The sequence below is a fragment of the Homarus americanus genome, unplaced genomic scaffold, assembly GCF_018991925.1.
Source record: "Homarus americanus isolate GMGI-L3 unplaced genomic scaffold, GMGI_Hamer_2.0 scaffold53233, whole genome shotgun sequence".
Taxonomy (NCBI): Eukaryota; Metazoa; Arthropoda; class Malacostraca; order Decapoda; family Nephropidae; genus Homarus; species Homarus americanus.
In genome coordinates, this window is record NW_024751660.1 from 123245 (window position 1) to 137350 (window position 14106).

At 37.7% G+C, this 14106-nt stretch overlaps 1 protein-coding gene across 4 annotated transcripts in view; it reads left to right on the top strand.

The window, feature by feature from the left end:
* The window catches only part of LOC121854708 (teneurin-m-like), an 82153-nt gene that overhangs the window by 54966 nt on the left and 13081 nt on the right, over window positions 1-14106 (top strand). For 2 of the 4 annotated variants that reach the window (XM_042349439.1, XM_042349440.1), the window contains exons 9-14: window positions 7807-7833; window positions 8871-9090; window positions 9500-9735; window positions 11733-11906; window positions 12066-12238; window positions 13048-13297. In XM_042349439.1, coding sequence (XP_042205373.1) covers window positions 7807-7833; window positions 8871-9090; window positions 9500-9735; window positions 11733-11906; window positions 12066-12238; window positions 13048-13297 — 1080 coding nt within the window. The remainder of the gene's footprint in view (window positions 1-7806; window positions 7834-8870; window positions 9091-9499; window positions 9736-11732; window positions 11907-12065; window positions 12239-13047; window positions 13298-14106) is intronic. The other 2 variants (XM_042349441.1, XM_042349442.1) reach the window with 1 other exon arrangement.

Consider the following 14106-nt stretch of genomic DNA (forward strand, 5'->3'; position numbering starts at 1 on the left):
TGATGAAAAATTGTGATGACTGGTGAAAAATTGTGATGTCTGATCAAGAATTGTGATGACTGATGAAGAATTGTGATGACTGATGAAGAATTGTGATGACTAGTGAAGAATTGTGGTGACTGATGAAGGATTGTGGTGACTGTTGAAGAATTGTGATGACTGGTGAAGAATTGTGGTGAATGATGAAGAATTGTGGTGACTGATGAAGAATTGTGATGACTGGTGACAAATTGTGATGACTGGTGAAGAATTGTGATGACTGGTGAAAAATTGTGATGTCTGATCAAGAATTGTGATGACTGATGAAGAATTGTGATGACTGATGAAGAATTGTGATGACTAGTGAAGAATTGTGGTGACTGATGAAGGATTGTGGTGACTGTTGAAGAATTGTGATGACTGGTGAAGAATTGTGGTGAATGATGAAGAATTGTGATGACTGGTGAAGAATTGTGATGTCTGATGAAGGATTGTGGTGACTGATGAAGGATTGACTGGTACAGTATATGACAAGCTAACCTTCACCTACTAAGACTGAAGCACAACCTTAGATACTAACAAAAAAAACACAATTTAAAAAAGTATTAAGCAAACGTCAAGTAACTTGTAAAGTATCTGCGAATCAACCATTTAAGTGTGACGAGTGATTTTATGTTGGAAAAAAATAAATTCAGATGTTTTTTTTTCTCTCCCTCTCCACTTTTCCTCAATTTTGGGTAGAAAGGCAGAATTTTTTTTCTTTCTTTTGTTTTTTTGCTTCGTCAGATGGACGTGGCATGTGACCTGCCCTAGTGTGTGTCGGTACTGCCTCTGCTAAGTACTGTACTGTATGTTGTAGTAGTGTAAAATTATTGTTCATTATTTTCCTGTATTGTGTTTTAATTTCGCAAACACTTCTTGGTTCCCCCACTCACAAGAAACCTTTATCGTGTATGTATGTAGTATATATATATATATATATATATATGTATGTGTGTACGTACGTGTGTTTGAACTGATCATACTGAAAACCATAACATCACCTCATTGGACGATTGTACAGTATATAAACGCTGTGGGCTGTTTAGTCGATGTTAGTTAGAAATATACTGAATGTTTACCTGCTTATTATTATTATTATTATTAACAACAGAGCAAAAATAAATCAATAATCTTATTTATTCCCTCAGGTTGTTTATTAATGGATTTACTTTCAGGTTCCATTTATTTTATTTCTACATCGTTATTATTTTATTCCGAGAAAACTTAAATAGTTCAGTACGTAGAGCTTACATTGTGATGTAGCTGAGCAGAAGTGTTTGTTGCTGTGGTGTTGGTGGTGAAGGAGGGGCTCTTGATGACTAGTTTTCGTGATTTAGAAATTGCTGGTTTTTTTTTATTTTGGATACTGTTGTTGTTGTTGTGTGGTGTGTACAGTAGTGCATGATGACTAACTCTTCACTAGCCCCCCCCCCCCTTATGGCATTAGCTCCTATGTCACAAGCCCCATATCACTAGCCCCTGTGGCATTAGCCCCCATGTCAATAGTCCCCCATGTCACTATCCCCATGATCCCCATGTCACTAGCCCACATATCATTAGCTTCCATCTCCCTAGCCCCCTATGGTACTAGCTCCCATTTCGCTAGCCCTCTCCTCCCTACCACTCCCTTTCCCACTTTCCTCCTCACCACCACCCTCTCCCCTCCCTCCCAACCTCTTTCCCTTTCCTCCTCTTCACCACACCCCCTCCTCCCCTCCCCGCCATACAAACCTTAATTACACCAACACTCCAACACCAAACTCTACTTCCCTCGTATCCGACTTAATCTGCTCTAGCACCCCGCTAATCGCTCCTACTCTCCTCTCACTCGGGCCAACACAGTGTTAACCCAGGCGAGTGGATGAGGTCGGGTGTCTTGGGACTGGAGCACAGGAGGTTAATCCCTAAAGGAACTGGGATAGGATTCTCAGATTTCGTATGCGTTAATTTTTCCCGGGTTCTAACAGAGGATATGGGAAGGCGTCCAGTTAAAGTCGAGTCTCGGTGCAATTTTGACGCTATTTTGGACACCGGCTTTATGTCTGAGTTTAATTGAGTTGGTTGTGGTGTGGTGTCTCCTGGGGGAAGAATTTGAACCTTACGAGTGAGTTTCTGAGGATCCATCGTTGTGTTGTAGTAATTGCGAGTCAGATCAATGCATTCTTGCGTCTTCATTTAAGCAAGAAACTAAACTCACAAACGAAAGAGAGGACATTTTTGTGCCGTAGCTAAAGGAAACTTATGATATGTGTGAATTTACGAGAATCTATCGTTTTATCGTAGCTTAATGGTTCCAGTTAAAACATTTACAAACCTTTGAGAATCCAACTTTTTCATCATAGCTTAATGGAACTGTAGTTAAAACATTTATGAACCTCTGAGAATTCCATCTTTCTGTAGTAACTTAATTGAACTAGAAAGAAGAGTCGTCTCACCCCCATCAAGGAAGGAAGGTTAAGGTAGACGTTTGAGAATCTGTTAGTCAGGCCCTGTGGTGAGTGACAGGTGGGATGCAGGTGTTGTGTTCCCGCTCTGAAGAATTTATCATTTATTACTTCTAATTCTGTTTCTTATTTTCTTTGTTTTGATGTTTTTTTTCTAGCTCTATTTCTGGTAGGTATTGAATGGTGGTGGTGATTGATAGTGGTTGATTATGTTGTATATGGTAGTGGTTGATGATGGTAGTAGTGATGGTTGACTGTTTTGTTGTAGATGGTGGTGGTTGATTATGTTGTAGATTGTGGTAGTGGTGGTGGCTGATTATATTGTAGATGGTGGTAGTGGTAGGACGTTTGTGATGGTGCTTGTTGTGGTTGGTGGTGATGGTTATAGCTGTTGATTCATGATGGTGGTGGTGGTGGTGGTCTGCCAGGGTGATGGTGTATCGTTGACGGTGGTAGTGGGTGTGGTGGTGATTATGGTGACTGGTGGTGGTGATTGTGGTGACTGGTGGTGATTGTGGTGAAAGTGGTAGTTGTGGATCACCTCACCACCCGGTAATTACCCCGTCCACCACAGCAGACACGGGAAGTCAGGGGACAATAGACCGAGTCGAGGTGTTAATGTCCTGTTTAGATTAAGGAGGTTGTGGGCTTTTCCTTCCTTCCTTCCTTCCTTCCTTCCTTCCTTCTTGTCTTTGTGATGCAAGATACTAAAATGTAATTTTCGTCTGTGTGAAGCAAGAATGAAGTAATTGTCCTTTTCAAACAAGAAACTAAAGCAAGCCACCTTTGTGAAGCAAGAGGCTGAATTAATTCTCTTTGTGAAAGCGAGAGGATGAAGTAATTCTCATCCTGAAGCAAGAGTGCAGTCATTCTCATCTCTGTGAAGCAAGAGGGGTGTAGGAGGAAGCTTTTAGGTAGTGGCAGGGGAAGGTGGATGCTTGGCTGGTTCATGCCCTCCCATAAGTTCATTAAGACTGGGAGGGTCTGTTTAAGGAGGTTAATTAAGGTGCGTTGCGAGGAGAACACCGGCTGCCCTTCAAGCCTTTATTTCGTGGTGCAATGGAGCACCATCCAGCCCACCCCTCTCCATCCCGCACACCCCACTTCACCCCGCCCACCCCACTTCACCCCGCCCACCCCACTTCACCCACCCATTGATGTGACACCACCACCTGGAAATGTCTCTCTCGCCTCCCACCAGTTAACATCTGCACTGAGGAAGACCAGACTACATGGCGGTATATGCTGGAGTCGTAGAGATGATAAAGTTGATTTTCTTTCCATATTAAACCATCAATATGGCTCTTTGTCTGGGGTTCATCAGAGGGCCATTTTGACTGCTATTTCTATTATGTGGCTTAAATTACCCAGTTAATGTGTTTGACAAACTTTTTGTGAGGGAGACATAGGTATTAACTTGAAAATAAATAAGGTTTCCATCTCTAGATCATAACTTAAGGGTGCCATTTATATTGATTTTAACATCTTGATTTAATGTGTAAAAATGATCAACATAGGAGTCTTCGAAAGTTGAGGATCTGTTGAACTAACCTAAGGTAATGGTCCTCTTCCATAGAAGAAGCTGGAGAGAGAGGGAATCTTTTGTCTACCTCTTCCCCTTGTCTCCTAGCAACCCCACCTATCCCTCCCCCTTGTCTCCCTTGCACCCATACACTCCATGCCCCCTACCCCTCTTACCTGCCTCCTCCCCTTGCAGTGAGAGTTGAGTTACTGTAGCGGAAGTTTAATATAACGTCAAGAGTTAGTAATTAGGCTAATTGTGATATTCATTTTGCAAATGAGGTTAAGTTTGGTTTCATCAACTCCTTCAAGTGGAGGGGGGGTGAGGCAGGTGTTACATGAGTCAGGTATGGGTGTTCATTGCTAGTTATGGGGAGGGGGTTGTTATATACTACAATACTACATGTTGTCTTGTGAGGTAAAGTGGCCTTATAAAGATTCTTTTTTAATGGTTTATTTAATTTATGACCAAAGTGACTTGTATAATGTGTGCTTCTTTGATTGTGATCGTTCGTGTGTTAAGCCTTTGGTGTCAGTCAATCATATTAAACCTGGTACAGTATGTGTTACTCCAGCACAAGCATATAGGAACTGGTTGTTGTTTTGTCACTGGTGTTATATTATACTCCAGTGTTGCTCTTGTGCAGTACTTGTCTGCTCAGGTTTCGGGAAGCTGAGATCAAGTACATACAGTTGTGTATTTTAGTCGAATTCCGGTCATTTCTTTAACATGTGATGGAATGGTTGAAGATCTTGTCGACATTTTAGTATAAATAAGTTACTTCAATTAGTTTCTTTGTGTGGTTGAGATACCTAATGTAAGATATAGTCATGGTGTTGTATACAGTACATCATGAATCCCAGTAAAGTACACAATAATGTTTGTTTATCTTCTCTAATCCATCTTCAGCTATTGTTTAAGAAGTTCAGTGAATTCCTTTTTGTTTTTGGTCTTTCTCGCACACATTTCAGCTTTTGAAAGACTGTAGAGATGATGGGAAGTAACGGGGAGGTGCCATACCCTGGTGTAGGGGTGAGCGGTGCTGAGAGTTCCCCATTCACATGCAAATCCTTTAACGAGGTCCACTATTTGTTGGATTTTTTCTCGCCTAACTTTGCCTCTTGTTTTTCCTGCTTGGCTCCACCAGAACTTCGCCTGCCAGAAATATCAGATGGCCTCTTTTTGGTTTGAGTGTTGATATTGGGTATATTTTTTAGTGTTTGCTTCTGAAAATGGAAATTTGGTCAGTTTAGTAAACAGAAGTTATACTGTACTGAAAAGAATAACTTAAATATGAATTGTCTTTACCATTTTATTTAATTTGAAGAGAAATATGAAATCACCTCAAGATTAGAAGCCACAGCTTATTTCACCTGAAGATTAGACACTCCAGCTTATTTCACCTGAAGATTAGACACCCCAGCTTATTTCACCTGAAGATTAACCATCCTAATGCAAACCGAACCTGATGTAAGACTAAACTAATCTAATGCCAACCTACCCTTTTTTTTTACGGGGATTACCCCACCTGGGCTCAGGTCACTGACCCACGTCAGGGCCTGGGGGGGGGGGTGAAAATATAATGATAATAGTGATAATAATAATAATAATAAACTTGTGTTATTATTATCATTATAATTATTAATAAAAAATAATAAAAATATATAAATCTTTAAAACAAATATAAATAAAATACTAATGATAATACTAATACTAATAATAATAATCATAATAATAATAATCATAATAATAATAATCATAAAAATAATCATAATAATCATAATCATAATCATAAATGAAAAATGAAAAAATAAAAAATACATCAAGAGTGAGAAACGATATATGTATGTTGTGTTGTGTTGTCTATAGTAAAAGAAACAATTGAGACCCTGCAATTGTGTGTAAATGAGGCAGAAAGTTAGATCATCAACCTGGGACTTGGTCACAGTTTTCGTGATGCCATATGGCAGCAGGGTCTACCATTAGACAGCACATTATGCATCCAATATCTTCCCAGGCGGTAGTACCTCCCTGTTTGGTAGCTGTCTACTACCTACCTAATGCTAACCTAATTTAATGTAAGCTAACCCACCCTAACTCCTCTAGGTAGAAATGGGGTGGTTAATTTTCTGGTAAAATAAGCTGGAGTGTCCAATCAACAGATGGTAAAAAAAAAAAACTACATTGTGTGTACCGGTTCCTTAGATAATGTTGATGTCGGCTCCCTGTATGTTTTCCTTTAGGTCTCTGTATGTTAACCTGATTGTCTCGCCCCCTCCCCCACCAATCATCCTCCGTATACAATGTAATCATACTCCTCACCCTTTCGTCTTGTATGTTATTCAGCCAACATGTTCCCCGTCCCCCACCCTAACTTCCTCATCTCTAACTTCCTCACCAGCCTCCTCTCTAACTTCCTCACCAGCCTCCTCTCTAACTTCCTCACCAGCCTCCTCTCTAACTTCCTCACCAGCCTCCTCTCTAACTTCCTCACCAGCCTCCTCTCTAACTTCCTCACCAGCCTCCTCTCTAACTTCCTCACCAGCCTTTTCTCTAACTTCCTTCCCAGCATCCTTTCTAACTTCCTTCCCAACTTCGTCACCAACCTCCTCCCTCTTCTCCATCCTATCTGACCAGCAGAGGCAGTGTCTTGTTCCATTGATGTAACATATACTATAAGAGGCACTTGTTTACTATTCCCACTTCTGTAATGTTGACTGTTAATATGTACTGTGTTCTCTACAGTGTCTGTGTTATCCTTGTATCAGTCAGTTGTTTGTAATATTGTCTATGTTTGATTCAGTGTTTTTGTTACAAGTGCTGTATTGTTGTAATCTGTTGGTAAATGTGGGTGTTTGTCACTGTGCTTCCTAGTGATGTTTGCTTCTACTGGTAATACTGTACAAGTTATACATATACTGTGCCTGTGCAGTACATCTAAACAAATATGCATACTGTATTTGTACATATTTGTCTTCTTATATGTACACAAATGTATGTATCACACGTACTCTTAAATACAACTGTGTTCACACACACACATGCACGCACACCCACACATACACACTCATGTGTGCACACCCTCACTGCATGCACACCCTTGCACATATACAGACAAAAACACACTCACACAAAATCCTCGCACGTATACACACATACAGGTAATGTATACATAGTATGTGTATACATAGTATGTCATTAAGCTGCGTCTGGCTGTTGGTGGTTTATACCTCTCATTATTAAATCCCTGGCATGAAATACTTACATACCGTCTTTCCATTTATAATCGTATATGTCTATTAGTCTCTATCTGGCATTTAAACCGCTCCTCTCTATTTAAATTATTTTAATTTTATTTTTTAACTTTTCTCCATAATCAAGCCTGAATTTCAGTGGAGCCTTTTTGTCGTACAAGTTTTAAATCTTAGTTTAGTGATCAATCCTTTTATCTTTTGGGGTATTATCTAAACTTATTTAAACATTTGTGGTTTTTTTAATATAAAATTGATTGAGTTCAGTCTATTCAAGAGTTTCGTGGTTTGGCGATTACATTAAAATAAGGCACAGACATGAGAATTCCAAGTGATTTTAAAGAAAGAATTGTTCATATCTTTTTCTGCAGCAGAAGATTTAATACATTGTAATTCTAAGCAGTTTACGTCCTCTACATCATCAAATTTGTGCGTACAAGTACATAAATTTTTTAGCAACAAGTACAGTACAGTAATTGGATAGACTACTGGATGAGGCTAGTATTCCAGTATGCTGCTTACTGACTGCCTCTGACTTAACTAATACAGATGGTCTATTTTCCTTCAGCATGCACAGGATTTTCATAAATGAGAGGTGAGTGTTCCTGTGCATGAAGTAGACTGACTATGGTGATGTGCACTGCCCGCCTGCTTCCTTATAATTTATTGTATTGTAGTCTATGTGCTTCTTTATCTTTTATATTTTGTAGTGGAATGGTATTAACTATGAATGCACTCCCCATATTTTTATTTTATTTGTTATTGAATTTTTTTTTACATTTTGCTAATGTGTTTTGGTTTTGTTTTGCCTTGAATTTTTTTTTTATAAGGAGTTGTAACAAGAGAGACAGTATGGTGTCTAAGTGCATTTGTCACACAGGCACGTAAATGTCCAAACGAGTATTAAACGGCATTTATTAAAAAAAGTCACAACAGGCGACATTACAAGTATCCTTACACAGCATTACCCTTGACTGGCCCCGGTGGAGCCTCTTGAACTACACTGTACTGATATACTGTTACTGTACTGTACCTCCATGTCAATATTTTCTTAACCTCTGTTGTTATTATTCCTTTTAGAGTTTGGAAGTAATATTTTTTATGGCATTTGTAAGTACTGTAGGATTTTTTTCATGTTTCTGCTTTGGGTTTTTGCTTGATACTTTAACTTTTTTTTTTTATTATTATTATATCTAGTTGGTTTTTTTTGTGGCTATATATGGCATTTTGTGTGGATCTGTTTTCTTTTTAAAGTTTTCTAATTGTTCACATCCTGGTTTAAGTAGACAATGTTTAACTCCATAAATTTTGCACCTGACTTTTAAGGTTATGGGTCATTAAGGCAGAATCTTCCCCAGTGGTTTGTTTGAAATGCAATTAGTATGTAGAGTTCTTTTGTATAATTACCTTTAAGAATTGTTTAACTTGATGGTTGGATATACTGTACATGCATCATACATTTCAAGCTGTAATTGATTCCCAGTATAAATTTGTGTCCTTGAATCCTTATATTCATTAGAGTTAAAAACTGTATATACCTGGTGTATATTGTACGACATTCCTAAGAAACTGAATATACTTTTCAATTGTTTTTATGTTCCTACAAATAACTGTAAGACATTGGACCAACAGCCGTGCCTCAGTTGTTCGTGGACGTGTCATCAGTGGACGAGGAACTGGCTTGCTAGGCGTTCGAGTCTCGCACTACCGGCCAGCAGACACGGGCTTCACACTTACACGTCCTGGGGGATGGTTTGATCTCATGGTCAATGGAGGAGGTGCTGTGAGATTGCTCTTTGGCAAGTCACCATTTTTACCTGTCACCGAGACCGTCTGGGTACCTTGGAATGAGGTTCGTTATTCATGATTGTGTCAATATTGTATTGTACCTTTCTCAGTTATTCCAATTGTTAATATAAGTTTTGTTCGTGAATTTTCTCAAATACATAATAATGGCCTTCATATAGCAAATTGTGTTGTTGAATTATCTACAAATATTTGTTGGAAAGTTTTCAATACAGTACGTATTACTTAGTCACTTTAAACACTTTTTAAGATGAATATAATGGAATTCTGTGTTATTTTGCACAATGAACCCAAGTATAAGTTTAGATAAGCATGTCTTGTTCACAGCACATTCATATAAAATGGCAATTGAGAAGGCACAGTTAAATTGTTTTTTCGTGCATTATAGTGTACACCATTGGGTGATCTCTGATTATTTTCACACCGTGAGAGATTCATAATTTTTTACTCCTCAGATTGTTGTTACAAACACGATTGTCATGACAATGGCGGATATTGTACCACCCCCGCTACCAACACCCTGTCCAGACCACAACTACGATGCTCTCAAGCCTGTTGTTCTCGCCACATGGAAACACGGTTTCCAGGGAGGCTGCCCTGAATGTTCAGCCATCTTGACAGAGTCTCAAGTGGTGCAAGAGAGTCTTGACATCCCTGGCACTGGACTCCACCTGGTGTATCATTCTTCCAGGTCTGTGTCAAATATTACTTGTAGAATTATTGTACTTTAAATAATTAAAAGATAGAGGAAGTAAAAAGTGGTGAGGTTTAAAGGATGGAATAAGTTTTACAAATACAGTAAGTACAGTACAGTACGGTACACCACCGATTTTCCGGCACCTTTGGTTCCTGAGCCTTGCCGGACCATCCGTTTTGCCGGATTAATAGAGGTCATATATAATAATTAAGCAATACACCTCTGACCCACTAGCTATACACCTCCTGGTATATTTAAAGCACCATGGCTGCTAGAAACTTAAATTAAACAAACATGTTCAGTACTCTTACTGTCTCTCAATGTTTTTCTAATGCACATTTGCTTCTTGGAATCACTTTCTGCATAGAATCTCACTACTTTTTCTCTTTGCTTCTTTATATCATACACAGTTAACGATCCAATAGCATACAGACCATACACCTGTCACACCGAAACACCACATTCAAGTTTTCTCAAGAGTTCCACCTTATCTTGTATCGATATGGACTGGTGTTTATGCTTTATACCACCACTGACACTTGTACTTGCTTTTGAAGCCATAGCTGGGATTAAATACAGTATATCCAGTAAACTAATCTGGAGGTCGTGGGATTTTTGTCCGGATTAAAAGAGGTGCCGGACCATCCATTGCCAGAAAATCGGTGGTGTACCTGTAGTCCACTGTCTTGGAGAATTGATGGCAGTGATTATGCTTTCTCCTTGTACTCTTTGTCCAGCTTTGAATTAGAAGTTCTTGATCATTAAGTCTCTGTATAAGTATGAATTTGTTTATTAGTAATAGTGTACAGGTATTCTAATAGATACAGGTTGACAACCCTTTATCCGAAAACCGAAAAGCTCTAAAAACCGAAAGTTTTTTGTCTTTTTTTTTTTACAGGGATTATTAGCCCACCCAGCCACAAATCACTGACCCACATCGGGGCCTGGGGGAGCAAAAATGTAATAGTAATAATAATTATAATAATAATAATTATCCATAGTAAATAAAAATTTTAATAAAAATACACCAAAATAAAATAATAATGATTGCAATAATAATAATAATAAAAATAATAATAATAATAATAATAATAATAATAATAATACAAAAATATAATAATAATAATAATAATAATAATAATAACAATAACAATAATACTGTACTGTAATAATAAAATAATAATACAGTAAAGAAACACGACCTAGACCTATGAATTATTATTATTATTATTATTATTATTATAATTTGTATTATATTTTCGACCCCCAGGCCCCAACGTGGGTCAGTGATCTATGCCTGGGTGGGCTAATACACATTAAAAAAAAAAAAAAAAAAATACCTAACCATTCTGAAAACCGAAAAATTCCGAAAACCGAAATGCCTCTGGCCCCAAGGATTTCGGATAAAAGATTGTCAACCTGTATATACTGTACAAATGTCCCTGGAGAGTGATTCATAAACTTTTGTATTATTGAAGAACATTTCAATTTAGTTTGAAGGCACTATAGTACACCTTCCTTTCTAAAATTATTAAATTATAATTATCAGTTTTTATTCACTGATTTCAGGGGTTCTCAAACATCTCGTAACCAAGTACAGTACCCCGAGTTATCAGACCATCGACCCATACCCCTATTACTGAGACACTGAATATAGAATGGTACTACATTAACACTAATTCAGTATAGAATGGCAGTGTTAAAACTTATTTGTTGTTTGTAGAGAAGCTACTTTCCATATTGTAAATATAACATTAAATTTATATCACCTAATGAATTAAATTTGATGAAATTAGTATATTCTATATTGATTTTTGCCAGCCCTCCGTGTACCCCCTGGAAACCCTGGTGTGTACCCCTGGTGGTTTGTGAACCCCAGTGTGAGAACCCTTGATATGTATACTGTAATAGTAGGATTTATTCTCTAATGATTGTGAACTGGAGGTGATGCCATGTATGTATTGTATGTCAAGTGTTTATCATTCCACCAGGGCCCTGGGGTATGAATCCACCATCCAACTGCAGCTAACACCCTCCGTCATCCCCGAGACCCTGCGCAGGATACATCTCAGGATCACCATCGAAGGAATCCTCTTTGAAAAAACTTTTGAAGCCGACCCAGATATAAAGTTTACTTATGCATGGAACCGTCTCAATGTGTACAGGTAAGACTCCTTAAATGGTGTTGGATAGCAGTTTTTTTTAATTAGTATTAAAGATATCTTTGCTTAGGAGACCCAGGCATCAGGTTCACTTTCATCTTTCAGATTTTATAAAAACTACAAACTCCCAAGCATTACTAATTTTTCATTTTTCCTTTGCAGACAGCGTGTATATGGTGTCACATGGGCCGTTGTGAAGGTCGGGTTCGCATACAGTAATTGTGATCAAATAATATGGGATGCACAAACCACCCAAGTGTCTGGACATGACATGAGCATCTCCTATATTGGTAGCTGGGACCTCTCTATACACCACAGATACAATTTCCATGAAGGCGAGTTACTCTGTATTATTCAACATTTTGCATATGAAATTGAGTGTTTCTGTACCTGATATACTCTTGAGAGATAATTTAAGATTGTTTTTGCTTCTATCCACAAGGCATCATGTAAATGTCCAGACATAGAATCACAAAATTTATGCCATAAATTATCAAAAATTACTAAAAGTAAAGAAATAAATATTTATAAATTGCTTAACTGATTATAATACATTGCATAATATTTCACATAAAAATAAACCTATTAGTACATTGTACAGTTTATAATCCATTCACAACCTGTAAGTTAACCTACCTTTGTTCTTGGTAAGCTTGCACTTTGATCATGTTTAGTTTCATAAACTTTATACTTTTTACAGTTTACCACACCTGTTTTATTTATTTATATAGGGTGCAGTATTTTTTACCCCTGTTTACAGTACTGCATCAGAATCCCACATTTCTTACATTAAAGTACTGTGCATTCAATTACATGCAGTACCATTAATTTTCTTCAAACATGTCTGCTATAGATAGCTGTCACACCTTTAATTAGTGAGGATGCATTAGTTTTACTGTACTGTACCTGAAATATTTACTGAAAAATCCTGTGTATTGGTTATGCTAGATTGTTAGGAATATTAATGGAAATTGTGTAAAAATATAGTGTGCTATTAGTTACAGATTATAGCAGCCCTCATTAATAATTGTTCCAGTAATAAATGTCGTATTTCTGTTTAGGTACGATCTCTTACAATTAAATGAATTTTATGTTGCCATTTATTTATCCACTTATTTGTTATCCTTTTATTTCTCTCAATCAGGCATTCTACAAAAGGGTGATGGCCGTAATATGCATCTGAAGCAGAAGCCACGAGTCTTGCAAACATTAATGGGAGACGGTCATCAAAGAGAAGTGTCGTGCAGATCTTGTGATGGTCCTGCAGACAAGCAACGCCTTCTGACTCCAGCAGCTCTGGCCTCGGGTCCTGATGGATCACTCTACATCGCAGACTTTAACTTGATTAGACGTGTTTTGCCAGATAACACAGTGAAGACTATGGTTAGGCTGAAGTAAGTAACTGTACTGTATAACGGTATTCTGTTCGAGAAATGTTCATTGTATTAACCCCTTGTGTCTGGGGTTTATACTCTGAGGTGAATAAACTCATCTTGCATTACCCAAATAAAATAGTAAAAGTGGCATCCCCATTCATGAAAGGATTAATAGAAATAGTCTGCTAACCTCTTGTTTTCAGTGTCCCCTCTGAGCTGAATAAAATATTAAACACACACACACATACATTTAGACCATCTTCAGACTATATTGATGATTGTCTGATAAATACGTTCGGATTGAATTAACACTGGAATAACACCACCAGATAGAATGTAATGTAAGCTCAGTAGACAGGTGCAGTGTTTCAGAATTTGTTGAGATACAGAAAGTCTAGCAGGACACAATCAAATAGAATTTTTGTACTGAAATAATATACAGTGATGGACATTTACCGTATATACTCGTCTATAATCCCCCCTCGTTTATAGGTCGACCCTGATTTTTTTACCAAGAAATCGTTAATTTATGATATAACCTTGTTTATAAGTCGACCCAAGTTTTTGAGGGTAATGGAACAACAAAACCTTCAGTAAAAACGCTCTACGTCTTATAAACTGAGGCTCACCGTGCCTGAAACACCGAGTGCCGAAGGCAAATTGTTTACCATTTATTATTACAACACTTTACACTGAAATGTGGGTAGTTTAAAAAAAAATATTGTATATCTCCATTCAAATATTTATTCAAGTCAATTAGGAGGGAATATTATTGTAATACAACAGTTTTTTAACTGAAAACCATTCGAAAAGCGATTACGTTAACA